Source organism: Coregonus lavaretus (assembly GCF_964263955.1).
Source record: "Coregonus lavaretus genome assembly, chromosome: 9".
Classification (NCBI taxonomy): domain Eukaryota; kingdom Metazoa; phylum Chordata; class Actinopteri; order Salmoniformes; family Salmonidae; genus Coregonus; species Coregonus lavaretus.
In genome coordinates this window covers 15,506,435-15,528,489 of record NC_139996.1, presented here as the reverse complement: position 1 = coordinate 15,528,489, position 22,055 = coordinate 15,506,435, and the positions used below count along the sequence as shown (strand labels likewise).

General features: G+C 45.2%; 1 protein-coding gene across 1 annotated transcript in view; it reads left to right on the top strand.

Moving 5' to 3' along the window:
• The first annotated feature begins 1,376 nt into the window (after positions 1-1,376).
• kdm7ab (lysine (K)-specific demethylase 7Ab) overlaps positions 1,377-22,055 on the top strand; it is a 52,086-nt gene continuing 31,407 nt past the window's right edge. Inside the window, exon 1 of the mRNA XM_084168852.1 lies at positions 1,377-1,495. Coding sequence (XP_084024978.1) covers positions 1,392-1,495 — 104 coding nt within the window. The 5' untranslated portion in view covers positions 1,377-1,391. The remainder of the gene's footprint in view (positions 1,496-22,055) is intronic.

Here is a 22,055-nt window from a genome sequence, read left to right as displayed (position 1 = left end):
AACAGCACTTACAGTTGACTGGGACAGCTCTAGCAGGGCAGAAATTTTACGAACTGACTTGTTGGAAAGGTGGGATCCTATGACGGTGCCACGTTGAAAGTCACTGAGCTCTTCAGTAAGGCCATTCTACTGCCAATGTTTGTCTATGGCGATTGAATGGCTGTGTGCTCGATTTTATACACCTGTCAGCAACGGGTGTGGCTGAAATAGCCGAATCCACTAATTTGAAGGGGTGTCCACATACTTTTGTATATATAGTGTATCCCGTGGCAAACGTGATCCCCTGACTGAATAGATCTGAATCGCGGTCTACCATGCCATTAAAGGCATACTCAGCAAAATGACGTTGCCACAAGCAGCGCCACAGATATTGGTTGTGTTCCCCTGCTCAGATGTTGCATGCATCAACCAATGGTTGCGTGCCACATCATCAACTGTGTAATCGACTGACAGATTGCTATAGCATATGATGTAGTTAGCTGATAGGTAAAATACCTATCCAGGCTTTGTAAGATCTGGAAGGCGTCAGCAACGCCTGGGCAGAGGAACATGCCCATTGAGATGAGCGAGTTACAATCTCTCCTGAGTGGCGCAGTGGTCAAGGCACTGCATTGCAGTGCTAACTGTGCCACTAGAGATCCTGGTTCGAATCCAGGCTCTGTCGCAGCCGGCTGCGACCGGGAGACTCATGGGCAGCGCACAATTCGTCCAGGGTAGGGGAGGGAATGGCCGGCAGGGATGTAGCTCAGTTGATAGAGCATGGCGTTTGCAACGGCAGGGATGTGGGTTTGATTTCCACGGGGGGCCAGTATAAAAAAATATATATATATGTATTCACTAACTGTAAGTCGCTCTGGATAAGAGCGTCTGCCAAATGACTAAAATGTTACAAGACTTCACCCTCACACAGTATTTGCACATGTGCATGGGTTCGCTTCATGCTGTTAAAGCGTGGTAGCCAGGGGACAAAAACAGCGGAATAGTTCAACGCTCTTAGTTGTTGCCGAAATTGACCCACTATGCTGTTTACTTCCTGCATCTACGTCATAACGCTGAGTCTACCTTTAATTAACAATTTGGAGCACCTGGGGCCAACAGCTCTGGCATGTTACGCTATGAAACAAAGTAATTTCTTAAAGTTTAGGACAACATAGAAAGTGCATGAAAGTTTATACAGCCTAAATTAAGGTGTTGCATTCGTAATTTGGGTTTAATAATGGGAGATGATTGGTTGTCATAAAAAAATGCCATTCTAGACTGAGCGGTGGTGTGTTTTTGTATTTTTGGTCTACTGAAACGTTTCCGTAATTTATCGTTTCGCATTCGGCTTTTTCCGTGTGTGTTTACCAGAGTCCCCGCCCAACTTTCTGCCTGCGTTGTTTGGGGGCACTATGAAGATGGCGGCAGCACCTCTGTACTGTGTCTGCCGGCAGTCTTATGACGTTAGCCGTTTTATGATTGAATGCGACATTTGTAAGGACTGGTTTCATGGCAGGTAAGGAGCCGACATATTCCTTAATGACATGTACGAAAATGACAGTAGTGCGTCAAGTCGTATTGCGATGTCAGTCTGTGATTCGAGGTTCAATTAGACAGCGCAGCGCGAGCACCCAGCGTGAGCGAACGGATCTCGGTGGAGGTCCCACTTCGCTACTCATTTCTTTAACGTTTACCTAGCCAGTTTCTTGTAGGCCTACGAATTACGATTCGGTAGTTGACAACGGAGTAATGAGATTGCTAGCTATTTCATAGTCTTTGGTTAAGAGTTGGGACAGTTGGTTTGTCAGCCAACTGTACTTTATTAGCAGTAGATGAAGCTTTGTCAGAAACTTTCAATCAAGCATAACTTAGTTGTCTCGGCTCTTTTGTGTCAGTAACTAGTGCCTGTCGAGTTTGCCTGCCAGCCAGCCAGCCATCCCGAACCTTCATCAGCTGTAGTTAAATGTTTTGTCATTCATGGCGCGAGCATGTCAGATTATCTTGATTAACCTTTTTCAGAGAAGGGTGTCTTTCGGGTTTTGGGGACTTTCGTGGGTTTGGGGGGGCAATAGGCGAGAGAATGAGTTTTGCTGTCTACTCTTTGCCAGTACAGGAAGTAGCCTGAATTCTAGTGACAACATTTTGCTGTTGGACAATGTTTGTCTCATCAGTGAGAAATTGACCAAAAAGGAGTGTATTGTTAGGTGGTCAAGTCGAGGACCGGAATTGAAATGCCCCTTCTGAACAAAGATGTGCACATGGCGAGAGCCATCTAGCGTTAGAAATAAGAAACACATTTTAAAGGGAAATGCACGTGTTTGACGTCCCTCAAACATAATATTTTTCCTAAAGAGGAAAGTTGACATTATCAAATTCAAAGTTCCCAATGGGGAAAGGATAAGACATTGCAATAAATTATTTCAGCCCAACTGCTTGGTTCACGCCAATATGAGGCCACTCATCATAGATATTTACATTTGAGTAATTTAGCAGACACTCTTATCCAGAGAGATTTACAGTTAGTGAGTGCATACATATTTTTTTTCATACTGGTCCCCCGTGGGAAACGAACCCACAACCCTGGCGTTGCAAACGCCATGCTCTACCAACTGAGCTACACATATCAGAGGTGGTCCACAGTACACCCATATCACTGCACATTCTGTGATGTTTAGCTTTACAGAAAACATAACATTTTGGGCTTATGCAACTATGAAGTGTGGTGCCAGAAACTGAGCAAGGAATTCAAGGTGTCTGTCTGCTCACTAAAAGGGATCAAGGCATGAAGGCTGCGCTACAACTAGAGTGTGTCCAATTTGTAAGTCGCTCTGGATAAGAGCGTCTGCTAAATGACGTAAATGTAATGTAAATGTGTGTACGAACATGTGTTTACTGAAGGCTCTCTCAACAAAGGGATTGTAGTCAGGGGCTTGTGTCTGTTATGCCCTCTCTCCCCTCTATTCCTCTGTGCCCCCAGGTCCGGATGGCTCCCCAGCATGGTAGATTATGTGGGCCCAGCCGCATCCCTTTTTGGTGGGGTTACCTTGCCTGAGCCTGTGTGTTGTCTCTCTATTGTTGGGAGCCCTCTCTTCCTCTGTAGTGCTGCCTGCCACCAATGGGATTATTCTGTCTAGCCGGTAGGCTGTGTTATTATCAGGCACTGAGCACACGCCAGTTTGGGAGCTGCAGGGGGGCGAGTGCTCAGGGCTGCGTTTTTGCTATTCATGCCAGACATTAATGTTAAGCTCTTACTGATTTGTACCATACTGTACCCATGCCTGGATCTTTGTCATGCCTGAATCTTTCTTCAGAGTTTCTCTCCTGGAGAGTGTTGCTTTCCTACTTCCTCAGTCAGTGCCATCAAAGATACAAGTATTTAGATGGCTTCCTAGAATTCTGAATCTCAAAAGTGTGTGTGCGTGTGTGACTGACTGAGGAAGACTGATAGCACCGCCACTGGCCTTAGGCAAGTTCAGTGTTCCATTTATCAATGTCCCTGCAGGATGAAAACACCGGGGAGAGATGGATGGCCCACGTGATTAAACCCTTAAGTATTTCGTATGATTGGTCTGGTGGTTTACTCTATGTAGGCCGCTACTATGTCATTATGATTGCTATGGCATGAGTGATATCATTTTAATGGTGTGTGTGTGTGTCCACATGTGCGAGAGGCTGACGTATCATGTAGATGTATTGCTTTACCTCTAATCAGCCAGAGTTGTGCCGCCTTTCAATTCCAGTAATTGGGTTTTGTGAGTCCATGTTTTACAGTAGCTATTGTAATGGTCTGTATGTGTTAATCAGATCATATGAATCAAGACCATATCAAATTATTTAAATAGGGAACATAAGCCTAATTCACATTGATTTATTGTCCATTACATTTTATGAATGAAGCACTGGGAATAGATTGTCACTGGCTGTAGTCAATTTCAGTATGGGCTTGGATACTACCAATTTAAAAAAAATACTTGATAGCCTTCATTCAGTGACTTGGGTTGTTTATGAAAATAGCAAATTGAAGAAGCCTTGTTGAAGCATGAAACTTGTAAATGATAGGACACACCATCTATGGAATATTTTCTACACAGGGTCCAGGAGTTTATCCTGCTCAGGTCACGTGGTGAGGAATAACGCCTGCCATCAATCACATTTAGGCTATAGGTGGGTCCAGGATTTCTGACCAATGGGCCCTGACCTAGAAAAACTCAGGGCCCTATAGGCTAATCATACAAGGGGTTTGTTGTGTGTAGCCTATGTTCTCGACTTGCATCCTGTCACAGGAAGTTGTCCCTGAGAGGCAGGCAGGACAGTGGCCTTGTCAGCACAGGCGTCCAGAGGCCAGGGGGGGCTGCTTCCTCTGGCGTGGGGGCGACACTTCCTACAATCATTATTCTCCATGGCCCTTAAGTAGTCTCTCTGCTGAGAAAGGCTGCAGCCTGGCGGGGTCGAACAAAGAGCGACACAAACCGGGGATGAGGGGGAAGACTTGGTTTATCTTTCCTGTCCTCCTCTTCGCTGCGTTTCCTGCCTCCCGGCTGTGTGTTGAGTGAAGTCTTTTGTGAGAGGTTGTTCTCCCAGACTCCTGCCCCGCGGCAAGTCTTTGTTTATGAATGACGTTAATGAATCAATATGTAACCTATAGGAGGATGCTAATCGTCTGGTGAAGTTGGTGACTGATTAACTCTGAGTTCATAGCCAGGTGCCCATCTTGACTCCCAGCTCAAATTAAAATCAAATCCCTCAAATTGTATTTGTCACATGGGCCAAATACAAGGTGTAGATTTTAGCGTGAAATGCCGAGTTAAAAAGTAAGAACAATTAGCAAAAAAGGAAATGGTAACACGTATCATGGTCAATGCAGCACATGAAACAATGTTGATGACAACAATGCTGTTTTCACTTTCCTTCTTAATATAAATCCACTAGCGTTCTATAATTACACTATTAGTTTGTGTTTCTTAAATCTCCAAACAGATAGTTTGTATTTTCTTAGAAAGTTGAGCCTAAATCTTGTTAGCCGCTAATCGCTAGCTAATAAATGTACTGAGTCAGAGCAAACATAACTAGCTATACAGCCTGATAATACCAGTGATGGTGTAGACCTACAGCTGCATGTTTTTTTGTGCAACAGTATCTTATAAATCAAGAGGAAAACGCGAAGCAAGAATATGTTAACTACAGGAAGTAGCTAAGAGAAAATGTTCAATGCAGTCAAAGATTATAGGGTCCCCTAGGAAACACTTGTCAACACTTTGGTTCCTACCCTGTCACAATAACTCTTCCCTGGCATTTTCATTTGTTGTCATGTCAAACTGTATTCAAAGTGCCCACTATTATATTCTAACTATAGAATTGGAATAATCAGTCTATTTCCATGATTCCAACAGTTAATCCAAGTGTTTTGCTCTAAATCACAAGTCAAATTGCAACATTTGGTTAAAAATAAGGCCTAGATTGTTTGCCCATGTCGTGCAGCCCAACATGGCAGTGTGGAAATGATCTCAAATGAGTGCAGGAAATGCAGAAATGTATGAAAATGCAGCTTTTTTTGGGGGGGGGGGTTGAATTGAACAGTATATAAAAAAATTAAAAAAATATTTAACTAGGCAAATCAGTTAAGAACAAATTCTTATTTACAATGACGGCCTACCCCGGCCTAACATGTATAAAACAATCAAAATAGAGACGGATCCATTGAAATCACTTAGAATGTACAGTTGAAGTCGGAAGTTTACATACACCTTAGCCAAATACATTTAAACTAAGTTTTTCCCAATTCCTGACATTTAATCCTAGTAAAAATTCCCTGTCTTAGGTCAGTTAGGATCACCACTTTATTTTAAGAATGTGAAATGTCAGAATAATAGTAGAGCTTTTATTTCTTTCATCACATTCCCAGTGGGTCAGAAGTTTACATACACTCAATTATTATTTGGTAGCATTGCCTTTACATTGTTTAACTTGGGTCAAACGTTTCGGGTAGCCTTCCACAAGCTTCCCACAATAAGTTGGGTGAATTTTGGCCCATTCCTCCTGACAAAGCTGGTGTAACTGAGTCAGGTTTGTAGGCCTCCTTGCTCGCACACGCTTTTTCAGTTCTGCCCACAAATTTTCTATAGGATTGAGGTCAGGGCTTTGTGATGGCCACTCCAATACCTTGAATTTGTTGCCCTTAAGCCATTTTGCCACAACTTTGGAAGTATGCTTGGGGTCATTGTCCATTTCGAAGACCCATTTGCGACCAAGCTTTAACTTCCTGACTGATGTCTTGAGATGTTGCTTCAATATATCCACCACATTTTCCTTCCTCATGATGCCATCTATTTTGTGAAGTGCACCTGTCCCTCCTGCAGCAAAGCACCCCCACAGCATGATGCTTCCACCCCGTGCTTCACGGTTGGGATGGTGTTCTTCGGCTTGCAAGCAACCCCCTTTTCCTCCAAACATAACGATGGTCATTATGGCCAAACAGTTCTATTTTTGTTTCATCATACCAGAGGACATTTATCCAAAAAGGATGATCTTTGTCCCCATGTGCAGTTGCAAACCGTAGTCTGGCTTTTTTATGGCGGTTTTGGAGCAGTGGCTTCTTCCTTGCTGAGCGGCCTTTCAGGTTATGTCGATATAGGACTCGTTTTACTGTGGATATAAATACTTTTGTACCTGTTTCCTCCAGCATCTTCACAAGGTCCTTTGCTGTTGTTCTGGGATTGATTTGCACTTTTCGCACCAAAGTACGTTAATCTCTAGGAGACAGAACGCGTCTCCTTCCTGAGCGGTATGGCGGCTGTGTGGTCCCATGGTGTTTATAGTTGCATACTATTGTTTGTACAGATGAACGTGGTACCTTCAGGCATTTGGAAATTGCTCCCAAGGATGAACCAGACTTGTGGAGGTCTACCATTCTTTTTCTGAGGTCTTGGCTGATTTCTTTTGATTTTCCCATGATGTCAAGCAAAGAGGCACTGAGTTTGAAGGTAGGCCTTGAAATACATCCACAGGTACACCTCCAAATGATTCAAATGATGTCAATTAGCCTATCAGAAGCTTCTAAAGCCATGACATAATTTCCTGGAATTTTCCAAGCTGTTTAAAGGCACAGTCAACTTAGTGAATGTAAACTTCTGACCCACTGGAATTGTGATACAGTGAATTATAAGTGGAATAATCTGTCTGTAAACAATTGTTGGAAAAATTACTTGTTTCATGCACAAAGTAATGTCCTAACCGACTTGCCAAAACTATAGTTTGTTAACAAGAAATGTGTAAGTGTATGTAAACTTCCGACTTCAACTGTATGTGTTGCCACCCTAGGGTCACGCACTACTTATAAAGCACATTTTGAACTTGTATTATTAAAAGACATAAAACTTTTTTTTTTTATACCGTGATATGATATTTTGGCCATATCGTCCAGCCCTAAAAGGTATGAGGTAATATGTACATGTAGCACATGAGGTTGGTGGCACCTTAATTGGGGAGGATGGGCCTCGTGGTAATGGCTGGAGCGGAATGGTTTCCATGTGTTTGACGCCATTACATTAGCTCCGTTCCAGCCATTATGAGCCGTCCGCCCCTCAGCAGCCTCAACTAACATGTAGGTAGGGGTAAAAGTGACTAGGCAATCAGGATACATAATAAACAGAGTAGCAGCAGCGTATGTGTAGAGTGTGTGTGGCGTCAATATGGGTGTGTGTTGGAGAGTCAGTGTAGTATGTGTGGGAAGAGTCCAGTGAGTGTGCATAGAGCCAGTGCAAGAGAGTCAGTGCAACAATTTAAAAAAGGGGGTCAGTGCAAATAGTCCAGGTAGTCATTTGTTTAGCAGTCTTATGGCTTGGGGGTAGAAGCTGTTCAGGAGCCTTTTGGTGCCAGACTTGGCGCTCTGGTACCGCTTGCCGTGCGGTAGCAGAGAAAACAGTCTATGACTTGGGTGGCTGGAGGAGTTTTTGACAATTTTTAGTGCCTTCCTCTGACACCACCTGGTATAGAGGTCCTGGATGGCAGGGAGCTCGGTAGGGAACTGGGCCGTACACACTACCCTCTGTAGCGCCTTTTGGTCGAATGCTAAGCATTTGCCATTCCAAGTGGTGATGCAGCCAGTCAAGATGCTCTCAATGGTACAGCTGTAGAACTTTTTGAGGATCTGAGGGCCCATGAAAAATCTTTTTTATGCTCCTGAGGGGGAAGAGGCATTGTTGTACCCTCTTGACGACTGTGTTGGTGTGTTTGGACTAGGGCTGGGCGACATATCGAATTAATGTTTTAGCGTGTTGTTCCAAATGCCTCTATCGCAAGAATCAAGGTTTAATTTTAGTTTGAGTGTCTTTTTGGACTCGTCTCCAATTCGCTGTTTGCATTTTAGGTTTGGTCCGATATAATGGGTCATATGGAGACCAAAACACATTGAGACATTATTTTACTGTAATAGAGGAGAACTTAAGCTTTGTAACAATACCCTTTTTATGTCTCAACTCCCAACGTTTAAAACAGAGCAGACCCTACTAAGATGGAAATATCAATGAACATGATTGTGGGAAATGTATGCTCAGTTTGTCGCACGGCATTGCAGTACCACGTACCGCTAGCAGCATTTTAGCCACAGACTGTTATGTGCTAGCTGTCTAGTCTGTGTTTTATAAATGTGCAAATAGCATATAAATATGCATTTGTATAAGGAATTGGCAACTCGTTCTCATTCTTAGAAATAAGCATCATCTTAAAAAAGGTATTGTTTCTGTATGATATGTTGGATTAAGGAATAAAGACAGACACCAATGTTCAGTTCAATAGCCTTGTTAAGCCTTGTACAAATGCCTACGCCTGGAGTCTGGGGAACAGTCCAACTAGTCGATTACCTATCAACTAGACTCCGTAACATCATCCTTTTCAATAGAAAGTGCAAACATAACGGCATAACATTGCGTTCTTAACAGTCAAGTCATAACAATTGAAAAGCATGACATTTTCTTTTTACTTCAGCTGTCATCTTCCTTTTTAAAAAAATTTTTTTTAAATTAACAGACAACAAGTTAAGTCTCTTGCTTACAGAGTAAGCCTGTCCGGTGGCTTGCACAGCCGACCCACCCGTGAGTAAGTATTGGCTCTGACAGGGGTAGGATTAGGGCCACGAGCTGGAGAGTTTGGTGGGGTAGAAGCTTCACCTTCAGTTGGCTCATGTCTCAATTCTGCACCCCTTACCCTTAGGCCTGGACTGTGATCCAGCTCATCTAAGTGAGTGTATGGCATGTTCTGGTTTGTCTGCTCTGCTACGCGCAGATCCACCCGATTGCGACGATAGAGGGAGCCACCAACATCCACCAGGTAAGAACGTGGTGCAACTCTCTGTAGGCATGTGCCCAGCCTCCAAAGTCCTGTGTGGTCTCCCGGCAGCGGTTTCATCCTTATAGTTTCACCCACCTCCAGCTCTGGTAGGTCTCGAGCAGTCCGGTCGTAGAAGCACTTAGCGAGCTGCTTTCTGTGACGCAGTTTGTCCGTGACGCCAACCATGACGCAGGGCTCAAGTAGCTTGTTAGCTACGGGGATAGTAGTCTTCAGACGTCTGGACAGAAGGCGTTGTGCTGGGCTGCTGTCCATGTTTTCGGTGGGTGTGTTCCTCCACTGTAAGATCGCTTTCCATGGGTCGTTGCTGTCGCGCAAGGCCCTGCTTAACAGGTTTTTTGCAATCTTGACAGCTGATTCTGCCTTGCCATTTGCTTTTGGGTGTCTTGGAGAGGAGGTCACGTGGTCAAACTCCCATTCTGAGGCGAAACGCTTGAACTGTGCAGTGAATTGTGGGCCATTGTCCGTGATTACCTTGTCAGGCTGACCTTGCCTTGCAAACTGCGCCTTGCAGCGCTTTATGACCGTCTCTGCGGACAAGTCAGGGAGCAGTTCAATTTCCCAAAAGTCAGAGTAATGATCAACGAGGAGAAGATAGTCCTTTTGTCTGTGGCTGAATAAGTCCATGCTGATGATTTGCCAGGCCCTTGTGGGCAGTTCGTGTGACATCATGGTTTCCTTTTGCTGTTCATGAGCGTACTCGTTGCATGTGGTACAGTTGCTGACAAAGTCTTTAATTTCTGCTTGCATGTTTGGCCAGTATAATGTTTCACGAGCCTGACGGTAGCATGCGTCACCTCCAACGTGACTGGAGTGTATGCGGGTAAGCATCTCTGGACGTAGTGATTTGGGAATAATGACCTTCTGACCTCTGAACAAGACGCCATTTTGCACACTGATCTCATCTCGAAAGGTCCAGTATTCTCTCACTGTGAAAGGTGTCTCCTCTTTCAGATATGGCCAACCTGCGAGAGCCATGGACTTCAGTGACTGTAGGTGTTCGTCCTTGTCAGTATGTTGCCTGATCTGGGCTAGGCGGTGATCTGTCACGTTTAAGTAGTCTGCCTGATTGATCTGTTGAACATCTTGTTGTTCCTGCTGTAGCGAACAGATGGCCTGCCGCTGATAGGCAGTGCCTCTACCTGTACATTGTGCTGTTGCCCTGCTCAGTGTGTCGCTGATGTACATCTCAGGTCCTGGCTTGTAAATGACCTTCAGGCTGTAGTTTTGCAGAGTCAGGAGCATACTTTGAAGCCTCTTGGGCGCGTTGAGGAGAGGTTTACTGAATATGGCAATGAGTGGTTTGTGGTCAGTTTCAGCGGTGACCAGCTCTCGACCATATAAGTAGTGATGGAATCGCTGGCAGGAGAAGACGATGCTGAGGCACTCTTTCTCAATTTGTGCATAGTTTTGTTCGGTGGGGGTGAGCGCTCTCGAGGCAAACGCAACGGGCTGGCCTTCCTGCATAAGGCAGCATCCAAGTCCCCTTTGGCTAGAGTCGCTCTGGATTGTGACAGGCTTCGTGACGTCGTAGTAGCGCAACACTGGCATGGATGAAGCCAGAGATTTCATCTCCTGCACTGCGGCCTCGTGCTTGGGTAGCCAGTGCCATGGTGTGTCTTTGTCCAGCAACCGGCGCAGAGGCTCACAGACTGCTGATAGGTGTGGCATGAACTTTGCAAGATAGTTTGCAAAGCCGATGAGACGCTGTACTCCTTTTGCATCAGACGGGTTTGGCATGTCGAGGATCGCTTGGACCTTGTCTGGGTCCGGCTTCAGGCCTTTTGCCGAGAGAATGTGGCCATGGAAGTGGACGTCTTTCACCTTGAACTGCAGCTTCTTCAGGCCAAGACGAAGCTTAACTGATCGGCAGCGCTCCATCAGTGCCAGGAGCTTCACATCGTGGTCGCGTTCTGCTTCTTCGTCTGTTTCACCACAGCCTACGATCAGGATATCATCGGCGATGGGTTCAATGCCCTTGAGCCCAGCCAGTAACTCGTGCTGCTTGCGTTGGTATACCTCAGGCGCCACTGAGACACCAAACGGGAGCTTGAGCCAGCGTTTCCGACCCCAGGGGGTCCAGAAGGTAGTCATGAAGCTGCTTTCTTCGTCCAGCTTGCATTGAAGGAATGCATCTCGGGCATCCACCAAGGTGAAAATCCTGGCCTTGGGAAGCTTATAGAGGACATCCTCTAGTGTCGGCATGATGTAGTGGGATCGTTTCAGTGCTTGGTTCAGATGCTTTGGGTCGATGCAGACCCTCAGCTTCTCTGGTTTTTTCACTATGACCATATTGCTGATCCAGTCCGTTGGTTCAGTCACAGATGTCATGTGGCCATCGGCCTCATACTTGTCCAGCTGGGCCTTCACAGCCACTTTCATTGCAATGGGCACATTGCGAGGAGCACACTGGACTGGAGTAATGCTCTCATCCACTTCAAAGTGTACCTCCCCAGGCACTGATTCAACGGGCATGTTGAATACATCGTCATATCTGCTGAGTAGTTGTTCTTTGGACAGGGGTCCATGCTGGACATGATCCACAATGTGCAGGTCATTTGGTACAGTGAACTGCATCAGTCCCAGGCGTTCGCATGTAGAGCCTGAGAGGAGAGGATTTTGACTGGTTTTCACAATCTCGAACTCCAGCTTGTGTTTGCGTCCCCGAATAACACATTCGGTCTCAAAGGTGCCCATAGAGCTCATTAGTTCTCCTGAGTACAGCTTTAGTCTAGTATCGCTGGGAAATAGATGTGTGTCAGGTGCCAGATTGATTTTGTCTTTGTAGCTCATTACGTTGCATGTAGCACCCGAATCCAGTTGACATTGTTGTTGCTTGTTGTGTAATCGTAGTGTCACAAACCATTTCTTCCCTCTTGAGTGTACAGCCCCAATGGATTCATGCATGTAAATGTCACTTTCACTGTTCAGCTCTGAACATTGAGTAACATCATCAACACAGTGAATCTTGCCCTCACTCACCCTTCTTTTGCTTTTGAGACACACTTTTGCAAAGTGATTATTAGTTCCACAAGCTCTGCATGGTTTTCCATAGGCCGGGCAGTGCTCTTTGCCACGTGTGTGTGTATTCCCACAGTATTTACATGCTACGGGGCTCTCTGTGTTCACCGTTCGTGGTGAATTACTCTGCCTCGATTGGTTTTGTCTGAATGTCTGCCTAGCAACAGCGTGAACAGTATCAACGTCGGAGCGTGGGGTTTCCGTTTCCATTGCTCTCATTCTCATGTCAGTGACTTCAGCAGTGCGGCACATTTCGATGGCAGTTACTAATGTTAAGCCTCTCTCTCTCAGTAGACGCCGGCGCGTATTCTCATTTGCAATTCCCAGTACTATTTTGTCACGAATCAGTTCATCTTTCAATCCCCCGTATTCACAAGTGGCGGATTTCTCTCTCAAACGGGTTACAAAGTTGTGTACTGACTCACCCTCTTCCTGTTTGCAGCTTCCGAAAACGAACCGCTCGTAAATTACGTTTCTGGCGGGTTTGAAGTAATTCTCCAATGCATCCAATATAGCCTTTGCATCACACTGTTGTCGTGCCGTGAGGGTGAGATTGTGCCGGTAGATATGCCTGCATTCGCTGCCCATTAAACTCCTCAGAGTTGCCGCTTGTACCTCGTTGGGTTTCTCATGTAGACCGGTCGCCAGCGCATAGTCCTCGAATTCATCCCTGAAGTTGTCCCAATTAGTATTCCAGTCCCCTGTGAGAACCATGTGATTTGGTGGCGGAATGTTCGCTGCCATAGCAATGGAATAGGAGATTTCTTTGTCTTCAGTCATGGAGGTAGGTAGTGATGCTAGCTAGCCAGCTAACACGAGTTGATCAGTGTTGTGAGTAGGAAACGGCTTGTGTTCGCATATGGAACGTAACTGCGCCTATACTGTACTTAGCTACAAAAATAACAAACGTGTGTTTTCCGAGCCACTTCTGATACCATGTTTCTGTATGATATGTTGGATTAAGGAATAAAGACAGACACCAATGTTCAGTTCAATAGCCTTGTTAAGCCTTGTACAAATGCCTACGCCTGGAGTCTGGGGAACAGTCCAACTAGTCGATTACCTATCAACTAGACTCCGTAACAGGTATGAGGTAAAATGTACATGTAGCACACGAGGTTGGTGGCACCTAAACAAAGTGAACAGGCTATGTTGTTCAAACAGTTGGAGACTGTATTCATAACCGTTCAACTGTTCTACCTTGTTAGCACCAAATAGATCCAAGTTGGGTATACATTAAATATAAAGATTAGCTGGCTACTCACTAGCAATGGGCTTGTGCTTGAGAAACCTGTGTTTAATTTTCTATAATGCCTGCTACCAGAAGTTGGTCATTATTAGTGGATGTGCATATTTCTGGTTACATTTGTAAGAAAGGGCATTTTCATAGACAGACTTGAAAGCCAGATCAGTGATTATTACCAAAAATAAGGGTAAACTATTTTGATAATTTAATTATTTTATTAGTGGGTCTTATGGTTGAAGGCTTATATTTAGCAAATGTATAATTTTACAAGCCCTGAATTCATGTTTGAAATGCAGTGTATTGACCTTTAATTGTGCAACAAAGCTTATTTAGAGAAACTAATATATGTGTATTCTGACCCCTTGACTTTTTCCACATTTTGATAGGTCAGACTTATTCTAGAATTGAGTAAATTGTTTTTTTCCTCATCAATCTACACACAATATCCCATAATGACAAAGCAAAAACAGTTGTTTTTTTGTTGTTGCTAATTTATAAATTTTAAAAAACATCACATTTACATAAGTAGTCAGACCCTTTACTCAGTACTTTGTTGAAGCACCTGTGGCAGCAATTACAGCTTAGAGTCTTCTTGTGTATGACGCTACAAGCTTGGCACACCTGTATTTGGGGAGTTTCTCCCATTCTTCTCTGCAGATCCTCTCAAGCTCTGTCAGGTTGGATGGGGAGCATTGCTGCACAACTATTTTCAGGTCTCTCCAGAGATATTAGATCGGGTTCAAGTCTGGGCTCTGGCTGGGCCACTCAAGGACATTCAGAGACTTGTCCCGAAGCCACTCCTGCGTTGTCTTGGCTGTGTGCTTAGGGTCGTTGTCCGGTTGGAAGGTGAACCTTCGCCCCAGTCTGAGGTCCTGAGCGCTTTGGAGCAGGTTTTCATCAAGGATCTCTGTGTACTGCTCCGTTCATCTTTCCCTCGATCCTGACTAGTCTCCCAGTCCCTGCCGCTGACAAACACCCCCACAGCATGATGCTGCCACCACCATGCTTTACCGTAGGGATGGTGCCAGGTTTCCTCCAGACGTGACGCTTGGCATTCAGGCCAAAGAGTTGAGTCTTGGTTTCATCAGACCAGAGAATCTTGTTTCTCATGGTCTGAGAGTCTTTAGGTGCCTTTTGGCAAACTCCAAGCGGGCTGTCAAATGCCTTTTACTGAGGAGTGGCTTCCGTCTGGCCACTCTACCATAAAGGCCTGGTATGTGGAGTGCTGCAGAGATGATTGTCCGTCTGGAAGGTTCTCCCATCTCCACAGAGGAATTCTGGAGCTCTGTCAGAGTGACTATCGGGTTCTTGGTCACCTCCCTGGCCAAGGCCCTTCTCCCCCGATTGCTCAGTTTGGCCGGGCGGCCAGCTCTAGGAAGAGTCTTGGTAGTTCCAAACTTCTTCCATTTAAGAATGATGGAGGCCAATGTGTTCTTGGGGACCTTCAATGCTGCAGATATTTTTTGGTACCCTTCCCCAGATCTGTGCCTCGACACAATCCTATCTCGGAGCTCTACGGACAATTCCTTCGACCTCATGGCTTTGGGACGTTATATAGACAGGTGTGTGCCTTTCCAAATCATGTCCAATCAATTGAATTTACCACAGGTGGACAATAATCAAGTTGTAGAAACATCTCAAGGATGATCAATGAAAACAGGATGCACCTGAGCTGAATTTCGAGTCTCATAGCAAAGGGTCTAAATTCTTATTTAAAGAAGGTATTTCTGTTTTTTATTTTTAATACATTTGCAAACATTTGTAAAAACCTGTTTTCGCTTTGTCATTATAGGATATTGTGTGTAGATTGAGGATTTTTATGTATTTAATCCTTTTTAGAATAAGGCTGTAACGTAACAAAATGTGGAAAAAGTCAAGGTCCATCCGATAAAAAATAAAATAAAATGTTTTAGACCATATCACCCAGCCCTAGTTTGGACCATGATCGATTCTTAGTGATGTGGACACAGAGGAACTTGAAGCTCTCTACCTGCTCCACTACAGCCCTGTTGATGTGAATGGGGGTTTGCTCGGCCCTCCATTTCCTGTAGTCCACGGTCAGCTCCTTTGTCTTGCGGACGTTGAGGGATAGGTTGTTTTCCTGACACCACACTGCCAGGTCTCTGACCTCCCTATAAGCTGTCTCATCATCGTCGGTGATCAGGCCTACCACCGTAGTGTCGTCGGCAAACTTAATGATGGTGTTGGAGTCATGCACGGCCACGCAGTCGTGGGTTAGCAGGGAGTACAGGAGGGACCTAAGCACGCACCCCTGAGGGGCCCCCGTGTTGAGGGTCAGCGTGGGGGATGTGTTGTTGCCTACCCTCACCACCTGGGGTGGCCCCGTCAGGAATTCCAGGATCCATATGCAGAGGGAGGTGTTCAGTCCCAGGATCCTTAGCTTAGTGATGAGATTGGAGGGCACTATGGTGTTGAACGCTGAGCTGTAGTCAATTAACAGAATTCTCACATAGGTGTTCCTTTTGTCCAAGTGGGAAAGGGCAATGTGGAGTGCAATAGAGATTGCGGCATCTGTGGATCTGTTGTGATGATGCGATGATGGTGTTGATGTGACCCATGACAAGCATTTCAAAGCATTTCATGGCTACAGATGTGAGTGCTACGGGGTGATAGTCATTTAGACAGGTTACCTTGGCGTTCTTGGGCACAGGGACTATGGTGGTCTGCTTGAAACATGTAGGTATTACAGACTGGGTCAGGGAGAGGTTGAAAATGTCAGTGAAGACAAATTCCATGGTTTCATCATTTGATATGGTGGAAATGTGATCCAAAGAATACGAAGGAGTAAATGTGTGACCGAGGGATAGGTTTGAGGTCCCTTGTCAGAAACTAACCCTGGTCACTGCTGATTCAGATAATTCAGTTCAAATCAAATGTATTTGTCACATACACGTGTTTAGCAGATGTTATTGCGGGTGTAGCGAAATGCTTGTGCTTCTAGCTCCGACAGTGCAGTAATATCTAACAAGTAATATCTAACAATTTCACAACATATACCCAATTCACACAAATCTAGTAAGGAATGGAATTTAAGAATATATACACATATGGACAAGCAATGACAGAGCGGCATGGACTAAGATACAGTAGAATATTATAGAATAGAATACAGTATATACATATGAGAGGAGTAGTGCAAGATATGTAAACATTATTAAAGTGACTAGTGTTCCAATCTACACACAATATCCCATAATGACAAAGCGAAAACAGGTTTTTAGAAATGTTAGCAAATTTGTAAAAAAAAAAAAAAAAATACCTTATTTGCATAAGTATTCAGACCCTTTGCTATGAGACTTGAAATTGAGCTCAGGTGCATCCTGTTTCCATTGATTATCCTTGATGTTTCTACAACTTCATATGAGTCCACCTGTTGTAAATGCAATTGATTGGACATTATTTGGAAAGGCACACACCTGTCTATATAAGGTCCCACAGTTAACCATGCATGTCAGAGCAAAAACCAAGCCATGAGGTCGAAGGCACTGTATGTACATATCTACCTCAATGACCTCGTACCCCTGCACATCGACTTGGTACTGGTACCCATAGCCGTATATAGCCAAGTTATCGTTACTCATTGTGTATTTATTATTACGTCTTCTACTTTTCTATTATTTCTCTATTTTCTTTCTCTCTGCGTTGTTGGGAAGGGCCCGTAAGCATTTCACCTGTTTTTTTACAAAGCATTTGACGAATAAAATTGGATTTAATTGTATTTGAGATCATTTCATTGGAACATCACTTCTTGAGCTGTCCACCAACATTCAGCTTTGTCTAGAATAGAATACCGGTATGGTGCAGAGGAATGGGGCTGCAGCTTCAGTCTGCCTGTACAGGTGTGTGAGCATACATGTTGTACAGTGAGACTCTGAATGCTACCAGTGTGTCTGCTGTCACCATGGAGACATCTTTGTTGTGCCACCAGCAGGCTAGGTGAAGCACAGGGCAGCCTTCTGCCTCTGACAGATTGCTTTATTTGTTTGGAATCACTTCTCAATGCGGAAGCCAGGGGGGAATAACTGCAGTGAAAATGTTTTGACATCAGGCCAGCGGGGTTGAAGTAGAGCAACCATTGGTGCTTCATAAGTGAACCCACCCAGGTGTGTGCACATTCACAATGTCAACCTGATGAGCTCCTGAGTGGCGCAGTGGTCTAAGGCACTGCATCGCAGTGCTAGCTGTGCCACTAGAGATCCTGGTTCGAATCCAGGCTCTGTCGCAGCCGGCCGCGACCGGGAGACTCATGGGCGGCGCACAATTGGCCTAGCGTTGTCCAGGGTAGGGGAGGGAATGGCCGGCAGGGATGTAGCTCAGTTGGTAGAGCATGGCGTTTGCAACGCCAGGGTTGTGGGTTCGATTCCCATGGGGGGCCAGTATAAAAATAAAAAATCAATAAAAAATGTATTCACTAACTGTAAGTCGCTCTGGATAAGAGCGTCTGCTAAATGACTAAAATGTAAAATGTAAATGTAATGACCCCCACTCACCCTGCTCTCCAGGATTCTCTTGTGCGCCATCAGATACGAACCTGTTTCTTCTAGCCGAATGTTGGAACCATTTCCTCACGGTTAACAGATGTCTTATTTTCTTCCATTGTCTGCTCAGATTTCTTGCTTCCCTGGATCAACACAATGAACCTCTGGCTGCACATCTGACTAATGAACAACACCACTCAGACAAGATGGCAGGTCTCTTTACAGTGGAGGCAATGAGGCGACGGATCGTCAATCTGTCAGTGGGTTCCCGGGCAGAGGAAGAGGATTTCACCCTCATTGGCTCCCTATCTATCTCTGGAGTGCTGCTTAGTTATGTACCTTGCTAGTGGTATTTTATTGGTATCCTTGATATTTTAATGGGATCATCCACCAGAACACCCCTGCTTCACATTCAAGTCAAAATAATACTAATGCGCAGCCAGGACTTTTTTGTATAATCTCTAGTCTTTTTGTTTTTGCCAAAGATGATCTCCCCCTCCCACAACAACAGTGGTGCAATACAACTGCAACAGCCTGATGTGTGTAGTCTATGTAGGGAAAAGCAACAGCAGCCATGCAAGATGCAAATCCAACAGTCTATAAGTGGGAGTAAGAAGTATCTGTTGTAAAGGATATTGAAATCCTTTTTTGTACCTGGTGCATCTCTCTCACATGATGATGATGATATTAAATAGACTACACATGCACAGGGGAGCGGGCTAGACTCCCAGGAATGATAATCCATTGAGGGTTAAATGAATGGGAGAGACTGGGGGTAACCATGGCACCAGAAAAGAGCAGATCTCACCTCTGGATCCCTATCACATGCTCATTGCTCCCATCATGCTCCATGCTTTGTCTGCCTCTGTAAGCTCTCTGATTAGTCCCTCTCACTGAGGTAGTGCTCTAGCTGTATGTTTGGCTACCTGCCGCTAGAGACTCCCAGCCACAGCAGTGATCAGCATGTCATCACTGAGAAAGTTGCATCATTCCACTCCATATCCGAAGAGGAGGTGAGAACAAAGGCAGAATGGTATAGCCTAGTAACAGAAGCACGTCACTAGCTCAGGTTGGTGGTGAGCCTGACAGGGTGTTGAATACAGTATTGTCTGTGGTTGCTGTTTATCTATTCTGCCCCTTACGGTTGGAAACCATATCCTATTTTGATTTGTTCTGTTGCTGTTCTTGTAGGATAGATGCCTAGTCTTTCTATGTTGCTCAGCCTAACTGCCTTGTCTTCTCCCCTTTCATAGTACAGTGAAATTGTTAATACATTTTCCTCTTATGCCCAGCCTAATGCTTACCCAATGGAAGTAAGATGCCTACTCCCTCCTTTGAACCAGCCTGAATGTCTTACACTAGGTTGGGAATTCCTTTCAGCGTGACATACATGCCTACTGGTTGCCTGGTGACTCATGCGTTTCCTAAGAGAGTGGTGGTTTCATCATCATAAGCCTGCTCCGGAAACAATATGAGCTGCGAGTCGTTATTAGCGATGTGCACTTCACTCTCCGCAATAGAGTGAGTGGAAGTAGCGGAGTGGAAAAATAGAGGGCCCGCTATTCCGATGCTCGACTGCAGTCATGACGTAAGGATGAGTGGGTGTGGGTTGTAGTCGGTTCTGGACAGTCTCTCCGAGCCAGACATTCTCAACAACACACACTGCCACTGTATGATTAGTTACCAGTGTTCAGGGGGGCTATGTCCTCAAGATGTGGACTAGCTGAAATAAGATGACAAATCAGTGGCGGTGTCGTCAAGACTCCTTTCAGCCTGTCGGCCGGTCCTCTCCTCCTCCCTAACCTGCGGCACCCTCCCCCCACACCAGTGACCCGCCTAGCCTGGCGGGAAGGGAGAGCTGGAGTCTTTGATGTGGGCACCTTCACTGCTGCTTCAGCGGGGCCGGTTCCCACTCTCGGTGGCATCATGGATGCCCCCTACCACCACTGCCCCAGGCTATGCCAAACACAGACCTCAAACATCTGATGCCACAACTCAGCCCCTGTAAACTCAAGGATTTACGATGGAGTTGAGCGGCGACTAGTGTGGACGTCACATAAAATGAAGTAAAATGACTGATTTCATCCTCTCGAGTGGCGCAGCGGTCTAAGGCACTGCATCGCAGTGTTGCGGTGTCACTACAGCCTGGGGTTCGATCAGTTGAACAGTGTTTCCTCCGACACATTGGTGCAGCTGGCTTCCGGGTTAAGCGAGTGGGTGTTGAGAAGCGCGGCTTAGCGGGTCATGTTTCGGAGGACGCATGTCTCGACCTTCGTCTCTCCTGAGCCCGTTGGGGAGTTGCAGTGATGAGACAAGATGGTAATAGGATCGCAATTGGATATCACGAATTTGGGGAGAAAAAGGGGGTAAAAATACATTTAAAAAAGTCTGATTTCAGCACCCAAAGAATAGCCCGCAATTACACACGACATTGTCGCTATGAAGTCGGAGCTCCAGTCCGCCCACATTAGTCGCTGCTCAACAAATTGGCAACGTTGGACATAAACAGAATAAAGCTATGTCATATGATATTCCTGCTATTTTAGGTTGACAGGGCACAGGGAGTGTGCCTATGTTGCCCTCAGTGTTGTGATTTAAAGTATTCAGTTTCATGCATGCTGCTTTGCATAGCGCTGCTCTGGAAGTGATGGGAATACTCTAGCTGAGTGAGTGGCATAGATCTAGGTCTCACTCTGCACTGAGGGGGTTGAAGTTGTCTTAACTTCCCCTTGGCAACCGTTTCCATAGCTGAAGCCAGTGGAGCCCTCTGGAGATCATTACTCTGCAGGCTTATGAGGCTCTAAGGCAAGCTGGTCACTATGTTTCACGCGTAAAACAGCTATTTTCCTGTTGAATAGTGCCCAAGGTAGCCTAGTCGAAATGACTTGTGGAGTATGATGTCCTTATGTGACATTGGATCGGGATGGCAGGATGTTCTGTATATGAAAGGAAGTGAGCTGAAACCTTTTTATAGCTTCCTTATGTGATTTGGAGAAAGCCCTGTAAGATTTGGATTCCCTGCATTCCTAAAGTTAAACACAGCTCACAAGTTTTAAAGAAGACAACTTTGACACTTCCGATTCGTCCCTGCCTACTATAGATGGCTGTTGATGTGTACCATAGTTGGTTGACCACTCGGCTGGATCCCTTCTTGAATGAGAGGGGGAAGTATTTATATTTTGCAACAGTTATTTATGAATAGTAATTTTGCATTTACAATATCAAAGTGACAGCTAATGACCGAAATAGAATAATAGGAGTGTTGAGGGTGATGTTGGATCACTTCCTAACTTTAAACTATACTGAACAAAAATATAAACGCAACATGGAAAGTATTGGTCCCATGTTTCATGAGCTGAAATAAAAGATCCCAGAAATGTTCCATACGCACAACAAGCTTATTTCTCTAAAATGTTGCACACACATTTGTTTACATCCCTGTTATTGAGCATTTCTCATTTGCCAAGATAATCCATCCCATCTGACAGGTGTGGCATATCAAGAAGCTGATTAAACAGTATTATCATTACACAGGTGCACCTTGTGATGGGGACAATAAAAGGCCACTCTAAAATGTGCAGTTTTGTCACATAACACAATGCCACAGATGTCTCAAGTTTTGAGGGAGCGTGCAATTGGCATGCTGACTGCAGGAATGTCCAACAGAGCTGTTGGCAGAGAATTGAATGTTCATTTCTCTACCATAAGCCGCCTCCAATGTCGTTTTAGAGAATTTGGTAGTACGTCCAACCGGGCCTCACAACCGCAGACCACATGTAACCACGCCAGCCCAGGACCTCCACATCCAGCCACCCGGACAGCCGATGAAACTGAGGAGTATTTCTGTCTGTGAGGAGAAACTCATTCTGATTGGCTGGGCCTGGCTCCCAAGTGGGTGGACCTAGGCCCGCCCATGGCTGCGCCCCTGCCCAGTCATGTGAAATCCATAGATTAGGGCCTAATGAATT